The sequence below is a fragment of the Asparagus officinalis genome, chromosome 6 (genome assembly GCF_001876935.1).
Source record: "Asparagus officinalis chromosome 6, Aspof.V1, whole genome shotgun sequence".
In the NCBI taxonomy this organism is placed as follows: Eukaryota; Viridiplantae; Streptophyta; class Magnoliopsida; order Asparagales; family Asparagaceae; genus Asparagus; species Asparagus officinalis.
The window spans coordinates 12,527,591-12,546,994 of NC_033799.1; the positions used below are offsets into that span (position 1 = coordinate 12,527,591).

General features: G+C 35.6%; 1 protein-coding gene across 1 annotated transcript in view; it reads right to left on the minus strand.

Moving 5' to 3' along the window:
- The window catches only part of LOC109845768 (serine/threonine-protein kinase ATM), a 107,350-nt gene that overhangs the window by 61,818 nt on the left and 26,128 nt on the right, over nt 1-19,404 (minus strand). The window contains exons 17-25 of the mRNA XM_020415037.1: nt 12,011-12,082; nt 11,762-11,899; nt 11,571-11,663; nt 11,309-11,496; nt 3,129-3,738; nt 2,967-3,035; nt 2,652-2,816; nt 1,852-1,977; nt 1,631-1,758 (exon numbers count right to left, since the gene is read on the minus strand). Coding sequence (XP_020270626.1) covers nt 1,631-1,758; nt 1,852-1,977; nt 2,652-2,816; nt 2,967-3,035; nt 3,129-3,738; nt 11,309-11,496; nt 11,571-11,663; nt 11,762-11,899; nt 12,011-12,082 — 1,589 coding nt within the window. The remainder of the gene's footprint in view (nt 1-1,630; nt 1,759-1,851; nt 1,978-2,651; nt 2,817-2,966; nt 3,036-3,128; nt 3,739-11,308; nt 11,497-11,570; nt 11,664-11,761; nt 11,900-12,010; nt 12,083-19,404) is intronic.

The following is a 19,404-nucleotide window of genomic DNA, read 5'->3' on the forward strand; positions in this document are numbered from 1 at the left end:
ATGCAAATGAATATGGGTGAATTCCATATTTGCTAACATGATTTTGGCATACAAGACAAAGGATAAATTACCATTCAAAGACCATTGTAGCATGTGTCACAATTGAAACTGACATACGCAAATACATCCAGATATAGATGCGTGTGCACACTGTGGATGTCTCAGAACAAGGGCATTTATGTGTTTAGAGCCACATACATGATATATGCATATCCAGCAGCAGAACATACTAAAAATTGATATGGTTAAAAAAGTATCTCAAGCTGCTTTCTCAGTATGCCTACTCAAGTGAAAGTGAATAATATCTATTCGCGTTCACATGTTGATAAATATGGATATACAAGCTTTTGAACCTTGTTTAATATCAATGGGATATCTTCATTGAATGAAAGTGGAAATGGATATGGATCTGCAATATCCGCCAAACTGCTTTCACCTCTAGTAGATTTTTCATTTTTTTATTTTTAGTCAAAATATCTGCCAGTCATCTGCTCCCACAACCTCACTACAGGTGAGCCTACTCTAGTCCAAAAGCACTAATATCAGAAATACTTTTTACTAGGTGTATTAGTTTTATGTTAATCTTCTTTTACATTTCTGCACAACATTTCATCATAATTTTTATCTGAAAGCATCTTTAGCCAATAGAGTGGAATATCCATGGACACGCGTATATTAGGTTTCCTAAGAGGCAACCACATCAGTTTTTCTTCAAAACATTGTGGGTACAAAACTGCATCTGCTTTCCAAGTATCATAGTCAGTTGAGCAAACACTGAGTCTACCAAATATTGTAATCTTATGCGAGTCTTGTGAAATAGTTGTTTGCCCTCCATTAACTTCTACGCAATAAACCCATTCACATATGCTACCGCCATTTCAGGTATGTGATAGTAACTTGGAGAGAAGCCCTAGCAGATGAAATGCGTTGCAGGTGTCAAGATTTTAACCCATTACCTAACTTGACTAATCACTTATCAAAACCAATTAAACACAAACTACAGTCACGAGAGAGATTCTGTTGTATCTGATACCAGCCAATAGCTACACGAGCCAAGCAAGAGATCCAACTAAAAACCCATTCAAATTCTTCGAAAGAATATAATGGTTTCAGCTTTCAAATTTATGTAGCTCATACAGTAACGGAGTAACCATAAGCTGAATCAACAATATCTATATACGGATAGATCAACAAAATTTTTGGTAGAGTCATCCAGACAGAGGCCTCCAGCAGAGTGGGAACCGGATTCCAAAAACCAAACAGCGTAAATGTTTGCTCAGGGTCCTGGGGTCATGGAATCTATCTAAAAGAGTCAGATTTTTTAAATGATACCTGGCCTTGTTGCAGTCATAGATACAGCTTTAAATTGATGTTATAGCAAACCACTACTTAATATGGCACCTTGGTGGGATCACAACTTCATGATTAATTATTACTGATGCACACACGTAATACACATGGAGGAAAAACAGTGTTACGCTTGGCTGGGATGTTTTAATGTAATATTAATGAAAATTGTGTGATATTTAAGAACAAGCATATGTTAGTAACACATATTATGAATACGCCCAACCACCAAACTACACGGGAAACGTATATTGCAGTTAATTGGGCACGAAACAGTACATACCAAATGTCATGAAACAGTTCATCATGACCATCCCATGTTTGGAAAAGAATGCCCACTTTTTTTGCAAGAAAGAGTCTAACCCGATAATCAGTGTCTTGAAGCAGTGCTAGAAGTCTTCCAATCATAACCTAATGCATATAGAAGAAACAGGTTAAAACATAAGCACAAGAACATATTCAACAGAACTATCGAATGAAAAAAAGATAAACTAAATGTATCACCTGTGCAACATGAGGTTCAAGCAACACAAAATTGCAGATGCAGTCAATTAGTGTAATACGAGCAAACCAATCAGGTAGACCAGTCTCTGCAACTTCATTTACCAAGCCTGCAAGAGAAGATAGATTCTGCAATTCACAAAAAAATCGAGATTAGACCATTTTCCAGGAGCTAGCACATTAATGGAATCGCTAAAAATAATCAGGAAATATGAAGCTAATAAGAAAAAAGATTATAAGAGTTAGAATCCACATGGTGCAACATATTAGACAAAAACACAGACCTTCACTGCAAAAAGAATATGAATATTTTTACCCTTCAAAATAGAGAAGACAACAGGTCCGCATCACCTAACAGGTCAATAGGTAGGCAAGCTTTTCTCTGGTTATGAAATACAAACTCATACAACCAAACAAGAAGAAATTTTGAGCATGAAGTGCATAACCCAACCCAAGTATGCAGTTAAAGGTTTATATACAATGAAAAAGGGAAGGGAGTAGTACTTAGTGGACAAAAAGCTACATTGACTAACAAGTTACCTCAGACTACATAAAATTCATCAGATGAGCAAAATAGGATTCATGCGACTAATGCTGCTTGAACAGCGAAGAATTGGCTAGGTTGGACTTGCATTCACCCAATTCATGTAAAGGGATTCACAGCCTTATTGAACTTGTAAATATATAATATTCATTTAGACAGATGCTACATATATCTATTAAATTGTACATGCAAATTACTAAATCACCATTTAAATTCCTTAAACCATCTTAATGAGAGCAACACAAAAACCTAAGCATACCTCTTCAGGAACTGTTATCCGTGAATATTGCACGTCATCAACAAGCTTGCTCCTAGAAGATATTGACAGTAAGGTCGCAAGCAAAGCATGTATAGCGGATAATATATTGACACTGTATAGTTTCACGCCCACATTTGTCCCCATTATGTTGATAACCAAACTGACCTACCAAACAGAAAATATATAAGTATATTGTAGTAATATAAGCCATGAGCCACTCTAACCAGTAAATAACTTCTTAGTACAACACTCTACATGAAAGAAATTGGAGGTATATCAATAATTTACACAACATAAAATAATAGTCCGCAATACCAGTGACGAAAATGATCCAGCAGAACCGTGAAAATATTTGCAGAGATTATAGAGAATATTTTCAGAAACCTGATTCAAGAGAACAAAGTGAAATGTAGCACAAAAAGTCAAAAAAATCAAAATTAAAGTAGAGCCCCCTCATCGATAGAAGATATGCATTACCTTATCATCATTCTCTTTTTCTATCATATCAAACAAGGTTTGCCAAGTAAGAGGAGGTGATAGTGAGAAAAAGGCCGAAATTATTGAGACCAGTTTCAGTTTCCACTGTGAAGGAGAGAAAGAAACCACTTTATTGCTCCCGCCAGCACCAAAAGACTCAGCATTTTTTGAACCATCATCGATGTCCAAGTCCATATCAACAATCTGTGCTCCAGATTCATCCATGGGACTAAACCCTGGAAGATAAGTAAAAGAAGATGGAGAAATTCCATGTGCTCTGATCTCAGAATTACTGGCACTTGCATAACTGGAAACTACAGCATACAGTTTAGTTAGAGCCGCCAGTATATTTTCAGTAGAACGGATGACTACTTCAAGTAATTCATAATTTGAAGTACTTTCCTTGGGAAGACTAAAGAGGGGACAGGAAAGAAGACACTGAAAAGCAGAGACACTTGCTCCAGATGCATCAAATACGGAGCTTAAACCAACAAAAGCACAGTCCTTAATTTCATTACATTTCTCCTCAACCTTGCAAGCAATAAGATCCAGCAACTTTGAGACAAAATCATGCATCTTTGTCATGCATGCTGGTTTCATTTCATTTAGCCTGAAATAAAGTACACAGATAATGAGAAGTTAAACAAGCAATTTAAGATTACAAAGTAACATCTCTACAAAAATGATTTTATTCTGAAATAATTTAACTCACTTGTGAGGGGGGAAATAAATCTAATACATGAAAGTAACTGAAATGGTTCTTATGTCTAAAAAATCATGGTGCGCATCAAGATACAGACAATCATATCCTCAACATACCAAGTCATAAGTTGTGACGTCCCTGGTTTCATACAAGGCTGCAATCCAAGGTGAACCCAGAGATGTCTAACTTGTCATGCACCCACACTGTGCATAAACACGTTTCACTAATCACAGCAATATCCTCTAGTGGAATCAAATAGAAATGCAGGTACAAAACAGACAAAATAAGGGAATAAATGTAATAGACATGATATAGAAAAGGTATCTCATAAATAAAAAAATCATGTCTCAACTGTAATACATCCGATAACCGAAACAATGAGAATGTCAACATGAATCAACTAGAATCGTACTAAGACACACTGCCTTTACAAAATTAGAATGAAACTCTAATGTCTAAATAAAACATAAAATCTACTGTGGAGCCTCTAAAAACTTGTGTGACGGTAACTATGCAAGAACTTTGTCATCCTGCGGCTCTCCGTACCTATGTACCGCCTGAAAGAAGAGAAAACAACAAAAAGAACCACATAAAGAGCGTCAGAACACTACAGCAAGATCACCACCATCCGCCCCCAGGAGAATGGCTATTAGATGGAGTGGTGGCTCTATCTATAAGCATAGTTTACCTAAATTTATTTTTCCTGTATCTAAGTGGAATTAACATTTAGAAACCTACAACACGAGACGTAGTACGTCGAGCGAAATAATGCAAACAAGGAAACCCTCATGTATATACCATTGTCTCAAATTGTAGATATCTAAACATTAATACTGAACCAAGAATAGACAATCTAATGAAATCAACAATTAGAAATTCACAACACGAGACTGGTACGTCGAGCAAAATAATCCAAACAAGAAAACCCTCATGTATATACCATATGTCTTAAATTGTAAATCGCTAACCATTGATCTCAACTAAGAAGTAAAGAAAACAGTAAAGAAATATATCATACATTGTATTTATGATATCTTCCACAATCACTAGGGAGATAAAATAAATATCAACATATACTCCCGTATACTTTCAAGAGCAAAGTATCTCGGTCATATATCTCAAAGATGAGTTGAACTCATAACTGACATCCACCTAAAATTTAGGCTATAAATCAACAATCTCAATATAACGGACTACCCTATAGGTATCCTGAACTGTGTACATGACTCATTAGTCTCATCGCGATCTCAGCACGTAGTCTGAGTGCAGGACGGCCTATCATATAGGTATCCAAATAAATGGCTCACAAGCCTCATAAATAGTCGGCTCACAAGCCTCATCGTACCCTCGTGCGGACGGACTGCTATACAAAGCATCCAAACCCGACTCAACGGCCTGTACATATGGAATATCGACACACTATCTCATGTAGCACTGAACTGAGCTCATCAACGACATTCATTTCATGTATAATTTGTGTATATTGGTATATCGACGCACTATCTCATATAGTGTTGAGCTGGGCTCATCAACGATATCCAACTCGTGTATAACAACTTCTAATTCTGACAAACAACCCAACTCTTGTCAAAACCCCCTTTGGGTTACTCATGTGTGCAATGACACTATACTTGTATATTCGTGAATTTACATGTAAGGAAGTACGGCTCAAACCCGCAAACACAACTCAGCCAAAAACAAAACAAAATTCAGGAAATCAGCTTTAGTAGTCGACTACTAGACTGAGTAGTCGACTACTCTAAGTTCATCCAGAATTTGGGAAAATCGAACTAAGTGTGAGTAGTCGACTACTATACACATTAGTCGACTGCTCTGCTATGAGAAAATTTTTGTATAATGAATTTTAAGACAGAGTAGCCGACTACTCATCTTAATTATCGACTACTCTGCATGCAACTACAAACTGATATGCGCAAATAGGAATTTAACTAAACAATTTGCACTTATGAAATCTCAAACAGGATTTACACGATTTGCCTACATTAAACAGAGATTATTTTGATCATAAACATAGAATTATCTTGGTTCAATTAAAGTTAACACCTTCATTAATAAATCTCTTCATCTAATTACATATAAGCAACATGATTATGAAAACATGGTGAAAACTACACATGACGTTATATTTCGTTTTAAATCTGATTTCAAAGCCTAGATATCACAACCCTAGGTTTTAGCATGATAATATACAAGGAAAACTCAATTAATTATCAAATTAGGGTTTTGCACATAAGTTAAACTTAATTAACAGGTTTCAAACGAGAATAAAATTAAACATAATGCTCATGATCATATTTCTAATGTTAACAGCAAAAAAAAACATCAGATCTAACATAGGTTACAGATCTATTATAAAAAAAACCTATCTTTTATCACATCAAAAAGAGAATCAAACATATAAACTTGGATTTAACACTTTAATCATGAAATTACTAAGGGTGCAGGAGTGGATGAAGATAATATTGCCTTAGAGTGCTGCTGGACTCCTCAACCACGTATATGCAAGGCTCCCCTTTAACCACGATCTCAAACTCCGCCTTCCTCTCGACAAACGCCTCAAACTCTCCCAAAAACTCATAATTAGGGTTAGGGTTTGAGGAGGAAGGTGGCTGGTGTTAAACACACATGAAAGTGGGTAGAAAGAGCTTTAAAACGAGTATATATATGCATATATACAACTGGATTTGAAACAAAACGAATCCGACCCGAAATCTGAAAGAAAAAACTAGAAACAGCCTCGATAGTCGACTACTACTCAGAGTAGTCGACCACTAAGCTGGTTAGTCAACTACTAAGCTGGTTAGTCGACTACTCTGAGTAGTAGTCGACCACTAACCATTGTTTTAAATATCCCCGACATGGTCCGATATATCCCCCGATATATCCTTTTACAGGGCTTGCCGCAACCGATATGGTCTTTAAATATCCTTTATCGCTTTTTGGCTATTTTGAGTGATAAATCCCCGATATGACCGATATATTAGCCGATATGTGGACTAATATATCTTTTTTATATAGCTTGTTCCAAAATAATATACCGTGTTTGGAATTTTTGGGCGAGATATCAAGATTTTCCCATTATATCAAATGACATTTTGCCCTAAAAAAAGCAGATCGAATGTTGCAACGTTGCTTTGCACTTTTGTTTGTTTTAGAAGGTTGATTAGTGATCCTAAACATATACTATTCATATTTTGTATGCCTAAATTTTATTACATATGTTGAGATTACATTTTAATGCATTATACTATGTATGCAAACATTCATTATGGCATTCCGATATTTACCACATATCCCCGATATTTCCCCGATATCCGCAATCCGATATGAATTTTGACCATCCGATATTTCCCCGATATCCGATATTTAAACCCTTGCCACTAACAGCCCAGAAACAGGTTTGTGCATGTTTTCGTGCATGTTTTCCATCTATACTCACATATATACATTGGATTGATCTCAAATCAATCCCTAGCATACTCAAACATCAATATATATTATCTATCATCATATAACATATTTATTATTATTTGTCATAATATATTAAAATTTACGGGGTTTTACATAAGTGATGGCTTGGATGTGTGTTACGTCAGTGACAAACCAACCAACCAACAATGTGAGCTAATTACATAACCCTAACCCCGACCCCAACCCTGACACCTGACCCTGGTCAATTATATAGTACATAAACTAATTTAAAATGCTCACCATGTACTTCACGAACGTATATCTTACACTTAATATCTATTCTCTGAAACTTTTTTGGACAAGGGTCGTGTTTTCAGCACCTACTCAGTCCAGGACTTTGATTTTAGAGGGTAGCTTGCGTAGCGAGTTCAAAAACTGGCACGCCCAGAGAGCCCATTGTCCCGGTGTGAGCTATAGGACCCACCGAATGCAACACGTTGTTTGTCTCTGTCCGCTGTCAAAAACAACTAGCTGATGCTCCCTGATGGAGATCGAGCGAAGAGCTTTGATCAGTACATCATTCTAGACTGCATCACACCCTCTCCATTATTCTTGCAGAGTAGCTTCAGAACTCTGCTCCACCAGGCGCCTATGACCCTTGCTTTATGCCATGTTAATAATACCAAGCAGTTGCTCGCTTTGTGGGTCGCCTCCAAGACGTCGCAATAGATCTCAGTCCCTTCTTACAGTACATTTGTTTCTGGATCTCAAAATTTAAACACTACATAAATCTTCATCCTCCTCATTCGCTATCATAACCGAGACAAATCTGGTAACTTTTAGAAATTCAACAAGTGCTACCTCTTTGCCTAGACTCCCTTCATCTCTATGCAGGCTATCTTAGACGAAAATGTTTACATAAAACTCCTAGAATGTCTACCACATAATTGGCCTAGAAAGCTTTTTTTCTCTTTATCCCACCAAGTCCTAGCTACATTCACGAACTGCATGGATACAATATTCACCACATCTTCTTTTGCTACTTCTGCTACCCTCAAAAGACAACCCGTGGATTTCAACCACATGTCTGCCTTATATCCTTCCTCTATCTCAATAAACTTAGACGGTTCAACCTTTTAAAGTCAGAGATGTTGCCCTACCCCTTTGCAGTCTGATGTTGCTCATCTCTATGCAACTAACTCTCTGATCGCCCCTGCAAGCTTTGTTTGGTCAATATCTTGTCCCTCTAACCTAAATAGAGCACATTGTGGAGGCATGGAGATCACCTTGACGTGATCCAGAAGAGATACAACCTAAGCTTGATCTTTCTCCTCTAGTAATCGATCCCCCCTCTTCTTTTTGTTTCTCTTTTTCTTTTTCTTTTTTTCTTTAATTCGGTATCTGAAGAAACAAGAGAGACTATAGTCTCTCTTTTATCTTTACATGAAGGTAAAAGAATTGTGAAGAAATGGTTAGGATTTGTTAAAATCTTCTTAATTTTAGTGATACAAGAATTAGTGGATTAGAGTGAAATCTAAAAACAATAAAAATTTAAAATAAAATGAATAATAAAAAATCGGTCAAGTGGGCAAAACATGTTGTATAAAAGGTTATGGACTTTCTTTAAATTTGGTGTTGCAAAACATAATTTGAAGTATTAATTATTCTGGGTGCTTTTAAAAATTCTCAGTTCAGATCATAGCACCAACCCAACTAGCATCATGTAAGCAAGACAAGGCATTTCATTTTTGTGCTAAGCTTGGGCACGTGAAGGATTGTAGGAAGCCCAATGGTCTATGCCTCCTTTGTGGTGCAGCTGATCATTAGTCAAACCAGAGGGATAGCAAATTACTCAAACAGAGCTTGCAACGGTGATCAGGGAGTTAGTAGCACAGAACTGTCAAAGAGATGAGCAACATCAAGCAACAAAAGGGAAGGGTAACACCTCTTACTTTCGAGAGTTGAACCCATCTAATTTTGTTGGGACAGAGGAAGGATATGAGATGGACGAAGGATATGAGATGGACATGTAGTTGAAAACCATGGACTGCATTTTTGCGCACAGGAAAGTAGCAGAAGATAGGTTGCATATCGTACAGCTGCAGTTCGTGAATGCAGCTAGGACTTGGTGGGATGAAGACGAAGAGAGGCCTTCTAAGCCAATATGTAAAAGACATTCCGAGAGTTTTCTACAAATATTTTTCCCTAGGACAGCTTGTATAAAGATGTAGTTACAGCTTGTGAGACTAAGGCAAATAGATAGCACTGGAATTAATATGTTACTAAATTTGCGAAACTTAGGAAGATTGCCCAACTATGGTAGCCAATGAGGAGGGCAAAAGATGAAAATTTATGCAAGATTCAGAAATAGAAAAAAGGGATTGACTAATAGAGACGTTTTGGAGGCAGTGTGCAAGGCCGATCAACTGCTTGGGATTTTTAACATAATGCAGAGCGAGGGTCATAAGTGCTCAGCGGGGTACAGTTTTGAAGCTACATATTGCAAGAATAATGGACAGAGAGCATCGACTAGCTGATTTAGTAGTGGATTGAGCCAAATAGGGTGCTACACTTACTAGGTCCCACATCTTACACTGTGCCAATGAGTTTACGGGCTCAAGGCTTGATAAAAAAATCAGCTGTTTTACAATTCGTTATATACATAACAAAAGAAAAATTAAAACGTTAATGAAATTTTGATTTTTGTAACTTGTGTACCAGAAAACACAATATTGATCTCATTTAAATTAATGTAAATTATTAACTTCAACATTAATACAGGCGTATCCTTACAATCTACCTTCTACAATCTTATGTTCTGTACTCGTTCTTGCACCAGTAGCTATGCAACATAGATATAGACCCTAAGGACCTTTAAATCATTGAAGTAATCTGCCAATGAGACATCCGTATAAACTGGGTTCGACTACCCGTATCATTCTTCTCCATTCAGCTTTATAAAGGCTCATTGCCATGTTTCCTCTTTTAGTTCAGCTTCAACTCATGCTCACTAAGATTACCATGACCATCCCGATGAATTCTCCAAAACTTTACCCCCAGTTGAAGTCATCCCCAGCTTGTTAACAAATATACTTGATTTGAACCGTATCTTATTGTGTTTAATAACTAATCCTTCAATTCATGTTCACTAAGATTACCATCTTGATTAGTTCACCTGAATTGTACCCCAAACTGAAGCTATCTACAGCTTGTTATAGATAACCTTAATTTGAGCACAATCTGATTGTGTTTCACCATTAACCCAACTTAATATTCTTATTTCAACTACTGGCATATTTTGGACCAAGCTTTCTTAACCTTCATCCTGACCTGTAAAGTATGGCATTATATATCTCACTAACAATTTTTCTCTCAATGCCATGGGTATCCTACATTTGCAGAATACACCAGAAGTGGTTTCACATATCAACCATCCCACTTAGATTCAATCAAAATTCGCCTCTACAATCGCCAAATCATGAGATTTATCAATCCAAAGTAGGGAAAATAATAACTCCTAGGGATTTTTGGCCACCAAAATGCACAATATCCCATATTGTATCCTGTTTTTGCTAAAATAACATATTTCATTCTAAGCTATGTTCGACCTACTAAATCCTAATTTTTACAAAATGGTGGCAAGTACCTTATTTATCAAACTACCTTCACCGAGCCAGAATAAAGGAGAATGGTGCTAAAAAGCTGACAGCCAACATAAACTTTTAGCGGGGACCTATATAAAATGAAATTTAAACAAACTTTTCCAATATAATGATTTTGGTTATCAGTTTGGCTTCCAACACCAGAGAAAATGCATTAAACTGAAGTGAATCACAAGAAAAAATGAATACATTTAAACTGGATATGAAAATGGATGACACTCCAATTCTACTTTGCTATGGACAAATAAAGTGATTAGCCATGACATTGGGCTAGAAATTGCCAACAAATAGTAACCTATATCCACGCAATATGAAAATAATAGTAATATACCTAAAGAGAGGAGAAAATTTTAAAAAAAAGACAGAAATAGAAGGAAAGTTACCTTACAAATATTGAAATATAGATCCAATTACATAAAAGAGAACAGAAGTTGACAAGATCAGCCAACATTAGCTTCTTGACGCATTCTTCTGAAGCTACAAGAGTGGCAATGTAATCTTCCATTTCATGGATTAATGGTTGCTTTACTTGCTGGGGAAGACGTATGCCATGATGTTGCTCCAATTTCACCTGAAGAAACATATACGTCATAAATGCATGAAACCTTGAAGGTTCAGCGAGAAAGAATAGGAAGAATATGGCACCTCAATGGAACCATTTTCCATTGCTGACAAGGCTTCCACAGAACATTCAATTACTTCAGCGAGAAATTTCTGGTCATCACCCTCCGCCAAGAACTATATTTCATAAAATATCATAATACCCAAGATTAACAAAAGCTGAACAAAGAAACCCCAGAACAGGTATAAATGATAACTTGTAAGACAAATCATACCACAACCTTTTCTTTATTTTCCTCGGACAAGTATGTCATCCCTCCTGAATTAGGCAAATTTGCAACAGAACCAGCACAAAGTGAAAAAACAGCTGCAGGAATGAGTGTCACATCATCTTCACTGAGACAGATAGGTTCCTGCCAACAAATGGAATCCAGATTATGTAGACAAGTTGCAAGCGTCTTGAAGGACTTAAAAAAAGTATGTTACAGCACTGACACCGCCAAATTAGCAAGTTACAGACAAACCTCAAAATTGACTAATTCCATAGTCACTCTCAATAGACTTCTTCTAATGTGCAAAGCATCCCGTAGATCACCCTGATAATTCAAGTAAAAAAGGAATATAAAGCAAAAAATATGCAAACACGCCATGGATTCATATATCTTATATTGGAAAAGCAGAGGATGTTAAACAGCATAGCATTGTTAAGCACACAAGAAGAACCTGCAATGAACCTAGAAGAGCAACACAAAATTATAAATCAAGTGCCACGAAAAGGTCATTTCATCAGGGAAAAAATAAAGGGGAAATGTAGGAGAAAACTGGGAATGAGAAACGAGAACCAACAACCGCGAACCATGGCATTCAAGAGTCAATGTAAAATAACAAGAAGAACAAAAGCGCTCTTGAAAGAGCCCGGATAAAATAGCACTAACAAAACTCATGCAGAACAGCTGACAGGATCAGAATTACTATAGTTGGGATTAGGAAACTTAGTTAGGATTCGAATAACATTATTGGATTTTTATTTGATATCTTGGTTAGATATCTGGTTACTTAGTTGATTTTCTATTTCATTAGTTGATTTGTATGTTTCATTGGTTCTGATTTGTTGTCAGGATTGAGATTTATTTGTATAATTAGGTTTATCTATAAATAACATGTATTCTATTTAAGATATAGTAATTGATGAATAAAAATTATGAGTTTGAAAAATAAGCACGTGACTTGCTTTGTGTGAGTTTAAAGGTGTGAAACCCAAATCCCTTATCTGTGGCATTATTTTATTCATTTTCTATCAGCAAATCAACCCTCTCTTTGATCTGAAGTCACTGTTCATGTGAACAATAATATTTGGTTACTGTTCGCACACCCAAAAAAAACCCTCCCCCTCTTTTCCTTTCCTGCAGCAACTCAAGCCCCTTTGCTCTCTGTCCAGCAGCTCACAACAGCCCCAAACACAAACGCATTTTCCCTAATACCTACCCCACAAGCACCCAATCATTCCCAATAAACATGTCAGACGCTAGAATACAAAAACAGTAATTTTTTTACTTGAAAACTGATACTTTTCAATCCTATATCCACTTGCTGAGTGTAGGCTCAAGAAAGCATCTCAAGAATGGTGGTCTAGAAATTATTTAGGTCACCATTCAGCCATCCACGAAACCAATGAAGTTTCTTCTCGAAAGGAGATATTCTTGTCAACCAACTAGAATATATTACTATTTCTCCTCAAAGCCTGAAGCAAAGTCAACACTAGTATTTCGACAGCTTCCAGATGTCAACTTGCAGTCTGAACCTGAGTTCAATCAAAAAATAGAGCTAGAACCAAAGGCAAAATTCGAGAATGAGCTAGAATCAAGGACTGATCCAAAATGTGAACCAGAAGCTGATGCATATCAAAAGGTCATTCTAAAGTGTGAACCTCATTTGGAGCCAGAAGCATATCAAATAAATCTGGAGCCTGAGGAGGATCTCCAACCAGAAACCGAGTAGAAAGTAGATGCAAATCTCGAGCTCAAATCAAACCCAATTTTCGTAATTGAATTGCAGTTCGAGATACCTCCAATATGTAACAATTGAGGACTTCTAACAGCAGACGGGTAGACCGACTGCTGACCTACACTCGGGATGTGGTTATGTCATCTGTCCTATCTTCTTTGAAAGAATAGAATATGGGAATATTATCTTAATGTCCCCAGTATTCTAGATGCCATCTGTCCCTAGCTTTATATTTAGGAATAGGTATAATGATTTACCTAAATACCCCTGGTTTCATAAACTCGGAAATAACAAAGTTACCCCTACGTGCAAGCTGTAGACTTACGCTTCCCAATCGATTGGCGCGAAAGAATTTATCCCCACCAAACCCAAAATCCCTTTTCTCAGTTTAACTACAGAAGCTATTTCATTCTCTAATGGGTTTTGTTTGCTCTCACTTATTGTTGTGTTAGTAAGAGCAATTTTAGTTTAAAAACAATCAATTGAATTCTAAATTTGAGGTACATGTTTATGATCTTTCTTTTATATATTTCTTTATATTCAGTAATCTGATAGTTTTTTAATTATTCTTTTGTTGATCCTTTAAATTAATTATTTTCATTTGATTATTAATGATAGGTGTTTAATGAAGAACTTTGATTTAAATCAATCTTCATTTGAAATCAGTGATATTAGTGACGACAACGCCCAAGAGGTAGAAGATATGGCGGAGACTGGCAGAAATATTTCACATGAAGAATGTGAAATTATAGAGCCATATAAAGATATGGATTTTAAGACACAAGAATAGGCTTATTCTCATTATAAAAAATATGCAAAGACTTTTGGACTTGGTGTTTCAACCAAAGCATCTTGTCGCTCAATAATAACTGATGAGTTTATTGATGTTAAATATGCTTGTATAAGACATGGAGAGAAGCGAAACTTGGATGCCGTTTATCCTCGGCCTTATTTAAAATTTGGGTGTAAAGTAATGTTGCATGTGAAAAGAATGGAAAATAAAAAAGGGTTGTACATGAATTTATCAAGGAGCACAATCATGAATTTTCACCAATGTATGCTCACTATTTACCTTGTCATAGGGGCATTACATTATCACAAAAACATAATATTAGCACCTTACATGTCGTAGGTGTAGGGGTGAGCAAAATTTATGCATCAATGGCAAAACAACATGGTGGTTACGATAGTGTTGGTTGTTTAGAAGGATATTAGAAATCATGTTGATAAAGAGAAACGTATATCACTACAATCGGGAGATGTCAATACAATGATTGAGCATTTTATGCACATGAGAGAAAGAGATCCTGATTTCTTTTATGCTATAGATTGGGATGAGCACCATTATCTAAAAAATGTCTTTAACGATGTTGCTTCTTTTGATGCAACATACATCACCAATCAATACTGCATGCCTTTTGCTCCTTTCATTGGAGCAAATAATCATTTACAATCAATCATTTTGGGATGTGCTTTATTTGCAAATGAGTCAACCTCAACATTTGTTTGGTTAATGAGAACTTAGTTAATTGCTATCGGTGAAAAACCTCCAACTGCGATCCTAACAGATCAAGACAGGGCAATGAAAGCTGCTATTAGACTTGTATTTCCAAATGCTAAACACCATTTTTGTTTATGGCATATTATGAGAAAGCTTCTTGAAAAACTCTCCCATGTGATAAACAAACATGAGAAGTTTCTTGACACATTCCAAAGATGCATTTATCAGTGTTTTTAAAAGCGTTGTGAGGCGCGTGCCACGGGCGCAAGGCGCTGTAGGGCGGAGGAACAGCGCCCCGCATCAGGTGTGGGGCGTTGTCCTTACATGAGGCGCGCACCTCACAGCGCCCCTCAAGCGTTTTGCATCCCGAATGAGGCGATCGCCTCAGTTCCTGATGCGTTTGAACAGATTTTTAAGCTAATAAAGTCGGGTTATTGGGTATGGACCTAATGTTATCTTAAACCCGATTCAAATGTGAAGCTTATCCAAGAGATCAGATCTGAGTTTAGTGTTCAAAGCTGCTTCTTTCAACTTCCTTTTCCTCTCAAGGGCTACAGTGGCTACTATTGGCTTCTTCTCCTCTCCTCTCAAGGGCTAGGTAAGTTCTCTATCATTTCTTCTAAGTTTTTCTTTCTCTTCTTCTTCTTCTTCTTTTTTTGCTGTTGTTTCCTTCTATTTTTCTTGCTCCTGCTTCTTTTTTTCTGCCATTGTGTTGTTTTGTATTGCTTCTGGCCACTGCTCTCTTCTTGGTTTCCTTTCATTGCTTTTTTCTTTTGGGTTGAACGAACTCCTACTTGGCTGCTGCTATGTTTTTGCATGCCGATTACTACAGTGTTTTTTTCCCCGATTGAATGGATCTCCACTAATTTGTTCTTTACTGCTGGCTGCTCTCACAAAGTTCAGGCTTGGTTAGCTTATTTGAATATTTTAAGATCATTGACTGCATATTTTGAGATCATTGACTGCTAGGTAGTATGTGACAGTGACATTGTTTAATTTTATGTTTATTAACTTTGTTTTAGTAAATATTTACATATTAGTAAATGACACTCATCATTGTAGAGATTTACGATGTTATGGTAATGAAGCTATGATCTAATTGATTTTTTTTGTTAACACTTAAATTGGTATTTAATAGTACATAATACATATGACTATTGAAAATTGAAATTTTCTTGTTTTGTTCAAGCTTATTGCTCTCGTGCTAGTATTAATTCTTTCTTGCTATTTGATGCTAGTTGACTTGATTCACATTCTCTATTTGTAATGTGTAAAGAGAAAATTAAATTTTAGCAATACACTAGTATGAAAGTTTGAATAATTTGTATGATTGTATGGAAATTGAAGTACAAGTGTGATTCACTAAATCTATATAGTATATTATTTGCAAATTTTTGAACTTTGTTGCATAATGTATGTGATTAATAGTAAATTTTGTGTTTTCTTATAGATATATCTCCATCGACGAGTAGTGGTAGAAGACAAGATCCTACATGGAAATATACTTGATTAGTTGTTGATGGGAACTCCCATAGACACAAGTGCATATTTTGTAATAAGATCACAAATTGCGGCATATCACGACAAAAAGAGCATCTTATCGGGACAGATAAGAAACGAAAAAATGTAAGGATTTGTCAAAAAGTCCTTCTCGATGTGGTTTTAGAGCTAAAAGATTATGATGAAAGACAAAAGATAGCTAAAAGAGAACAAGCTATTGATGTCCCCGATCTTGGAGATGAGAACATAGTGGAGGTCGATGATGAGGAGCTTGAAGATGAAGAAGTACAAGCACCTAGAGATAGGGGAAAAGGCTCGGTGGCTCCTAGGTCATCTTTGATAACGGCAAGAGAAAGGGGGAGTGTTGGCTTGCACAGTGTGAGATCTTCCATAGGCCCAAAGAGGAAGGGGTCCATGCATGTATTTCTTACATTCGATTTTGCTCTAGAGGTCGCCAAGAATGAAAGAAGCACAAGTTGAGACAAACGTGTATTGAAAAAAACCTCAACAAAGATCCAGTGGCTAAAGTGCATCAAGATATAGCTCGGTGGTAGTATCAAGTCGGCATTCTCTTTAATGTGGCTCGACTTAGGTCTTTCAAAATCATGATGAAGTCCGTAGGGGCTTTTGGGCCTAACTTGCCTCCTCCGATATTACACCACTTGAGAGAGCCTTTGCTTAGGAATGAGAAAAAGTACATCGATGATCTGATACAACCTCATAAGGAGGTGTGGGCTATCAAAGGTTGTTCTTTCATGTCAGATGGTTGGAGTGACAGAAAGGGGAGGACATTGATCAGCTTTCTCGTGAACTCTCCTCATGGTACGGTGTTTATTTCCTCTATTGATGCTTCTGATGAGATCAAGACGGGTGATAGGATGTTTGAGATACTTCGTGAGCAGATTAAGCTTATAGGACCCCATAATGTAATTCAGAACATCACAGATAACCATTCTAGTCTTAAATATGCAGACAAAATTTAAGCAATTGATTTTATTTTGGTTATGAATCTTTTGTTATGTTAGGATGCTCTAATATTTATTTTTTTTATAGGAGCGAAATTGAAAAAAGAGTATCCTCATTTATATTAAACCTCATGTGCTGCTCACTGTATCAACCTCATGCTGAAAGATATTGGTAAACTATCATCTGTGAAGCTAAACTAGAGTAGAGCTATAGAGTCGACGGGATTCATCTACTCACATGCGTGGGTTTTGAAGCTGATGAGGTAAAACTAACAACAGCAAGCTTCTTAGACCGGCAGTGACACTGTTTGCCACGTCATTTATGACTTTGCCAAGCATCCATAGACAACAAAATAACCTCAGGGTGATGTGTAATTTGGAGAAATGAAGGCAAAGTTGGCAAGAGATTCAAAGGGCAAATCAGCTGAAAAGATAGTAAATATGTCATCTTTTTGGAACAACATTACTCATATTCTCAAGCTCACAGCTCCTCTCATTGGTGTTTTGAAACTTATTGATGGTGACAAGAAACCTGCTATGGGATTCATTTATGAGGCGATGGATAGAGCTAAGGAGGTTATTGTTTCATGATAATTCAATAAAATATTCTGAGGTGTTTAATATCATTGATAAGAAGTGGCAAGGTCAGCTTCATCGGCCTTTGCATGCTACAAAATATTACTTTAATCCTGCATTTTTCTATGACCATCCAAACATCCAAGGGGATGACGAAGTTATGGAAGGTCTTTATCAAGTCATTGAGAAGATGGTGCTCATACAAGACCAAGACAAGGTTGATAGGCAGTTGGATATATACAGGCATATTTGGGGTCTTTTTGGTATGGAGATAGCTAAGAGAAATAGAAAGAAAAAGTCTCCAAGTAAATATGCATAATATTAAACCTTAATTGACTAGATTTTTTATAGGAAATACACTGTTAATCACACTCTATTTAAATTGACAACTGATTGGTGGGAGTCTTATAGTGCATCAGCACTAGAGTTGCAGAAGCTTGTTGTTAGAGTCTTCGACCTTACATGTAGCTCCTCTGGCTGTGAAAGAATTTGGAGTACTTTTGAATAAGTATAATTAGTTTTATTTTATCCAACAAAATAGATTTAATTCCCTTAGGGGGTTATTGGTTGGGATATTTTGGAAGATAATGGGATAATTTTGGGGATTCTATTTTATAGTGTTATTCATTAGGACAATGGAACAAGGATAATACTTTTTTGTGTTATTGGTTTTTTGGAACAATAGTGAGATAATTACACCATTTGGGATAAAATTACCCCGCTCATATACAAAAATTTTATCCCAATAGTAAAAATTTATCCCATCCTCCATATTGGAACAATGTTGTTCCACTTTGAAGGCAATTGGGATAATTTTAAAATATTTTTGTATTACTTAACTAATACATGCTAATTATATTACAAATATATGACATGATATATAAAATATAACATATATTAATATTTTAATGACATAATTTAATAACATATATTAATAATATTATATAATAGTAATTATAGTATAACGTATTTATTATAATATTATATAATATTGTAATAACATATATTAATAATATTATATAATAACATATATTAATATTTATTAATATATATATATAATATTTTAATAACATATATTAATAATATTATGTAATATATTATTATATAATATTAATTAGTAATTATAGTATAACGTATTTATTATAATATTATATAATATTTTAGTAATATATATTAATATTTTAATAATATAATTTAATAACATATATTAATAGTATTATGTAATATATTATTATATAATATTAATTAGTAATTATAGTATAACGTATTTATTATAATATTATATAATATTTTAGTAATATATATTAATATTTTAATAATATAATTTAATAACATATATTAATAGTATTATGTAATATATTATTATATAATA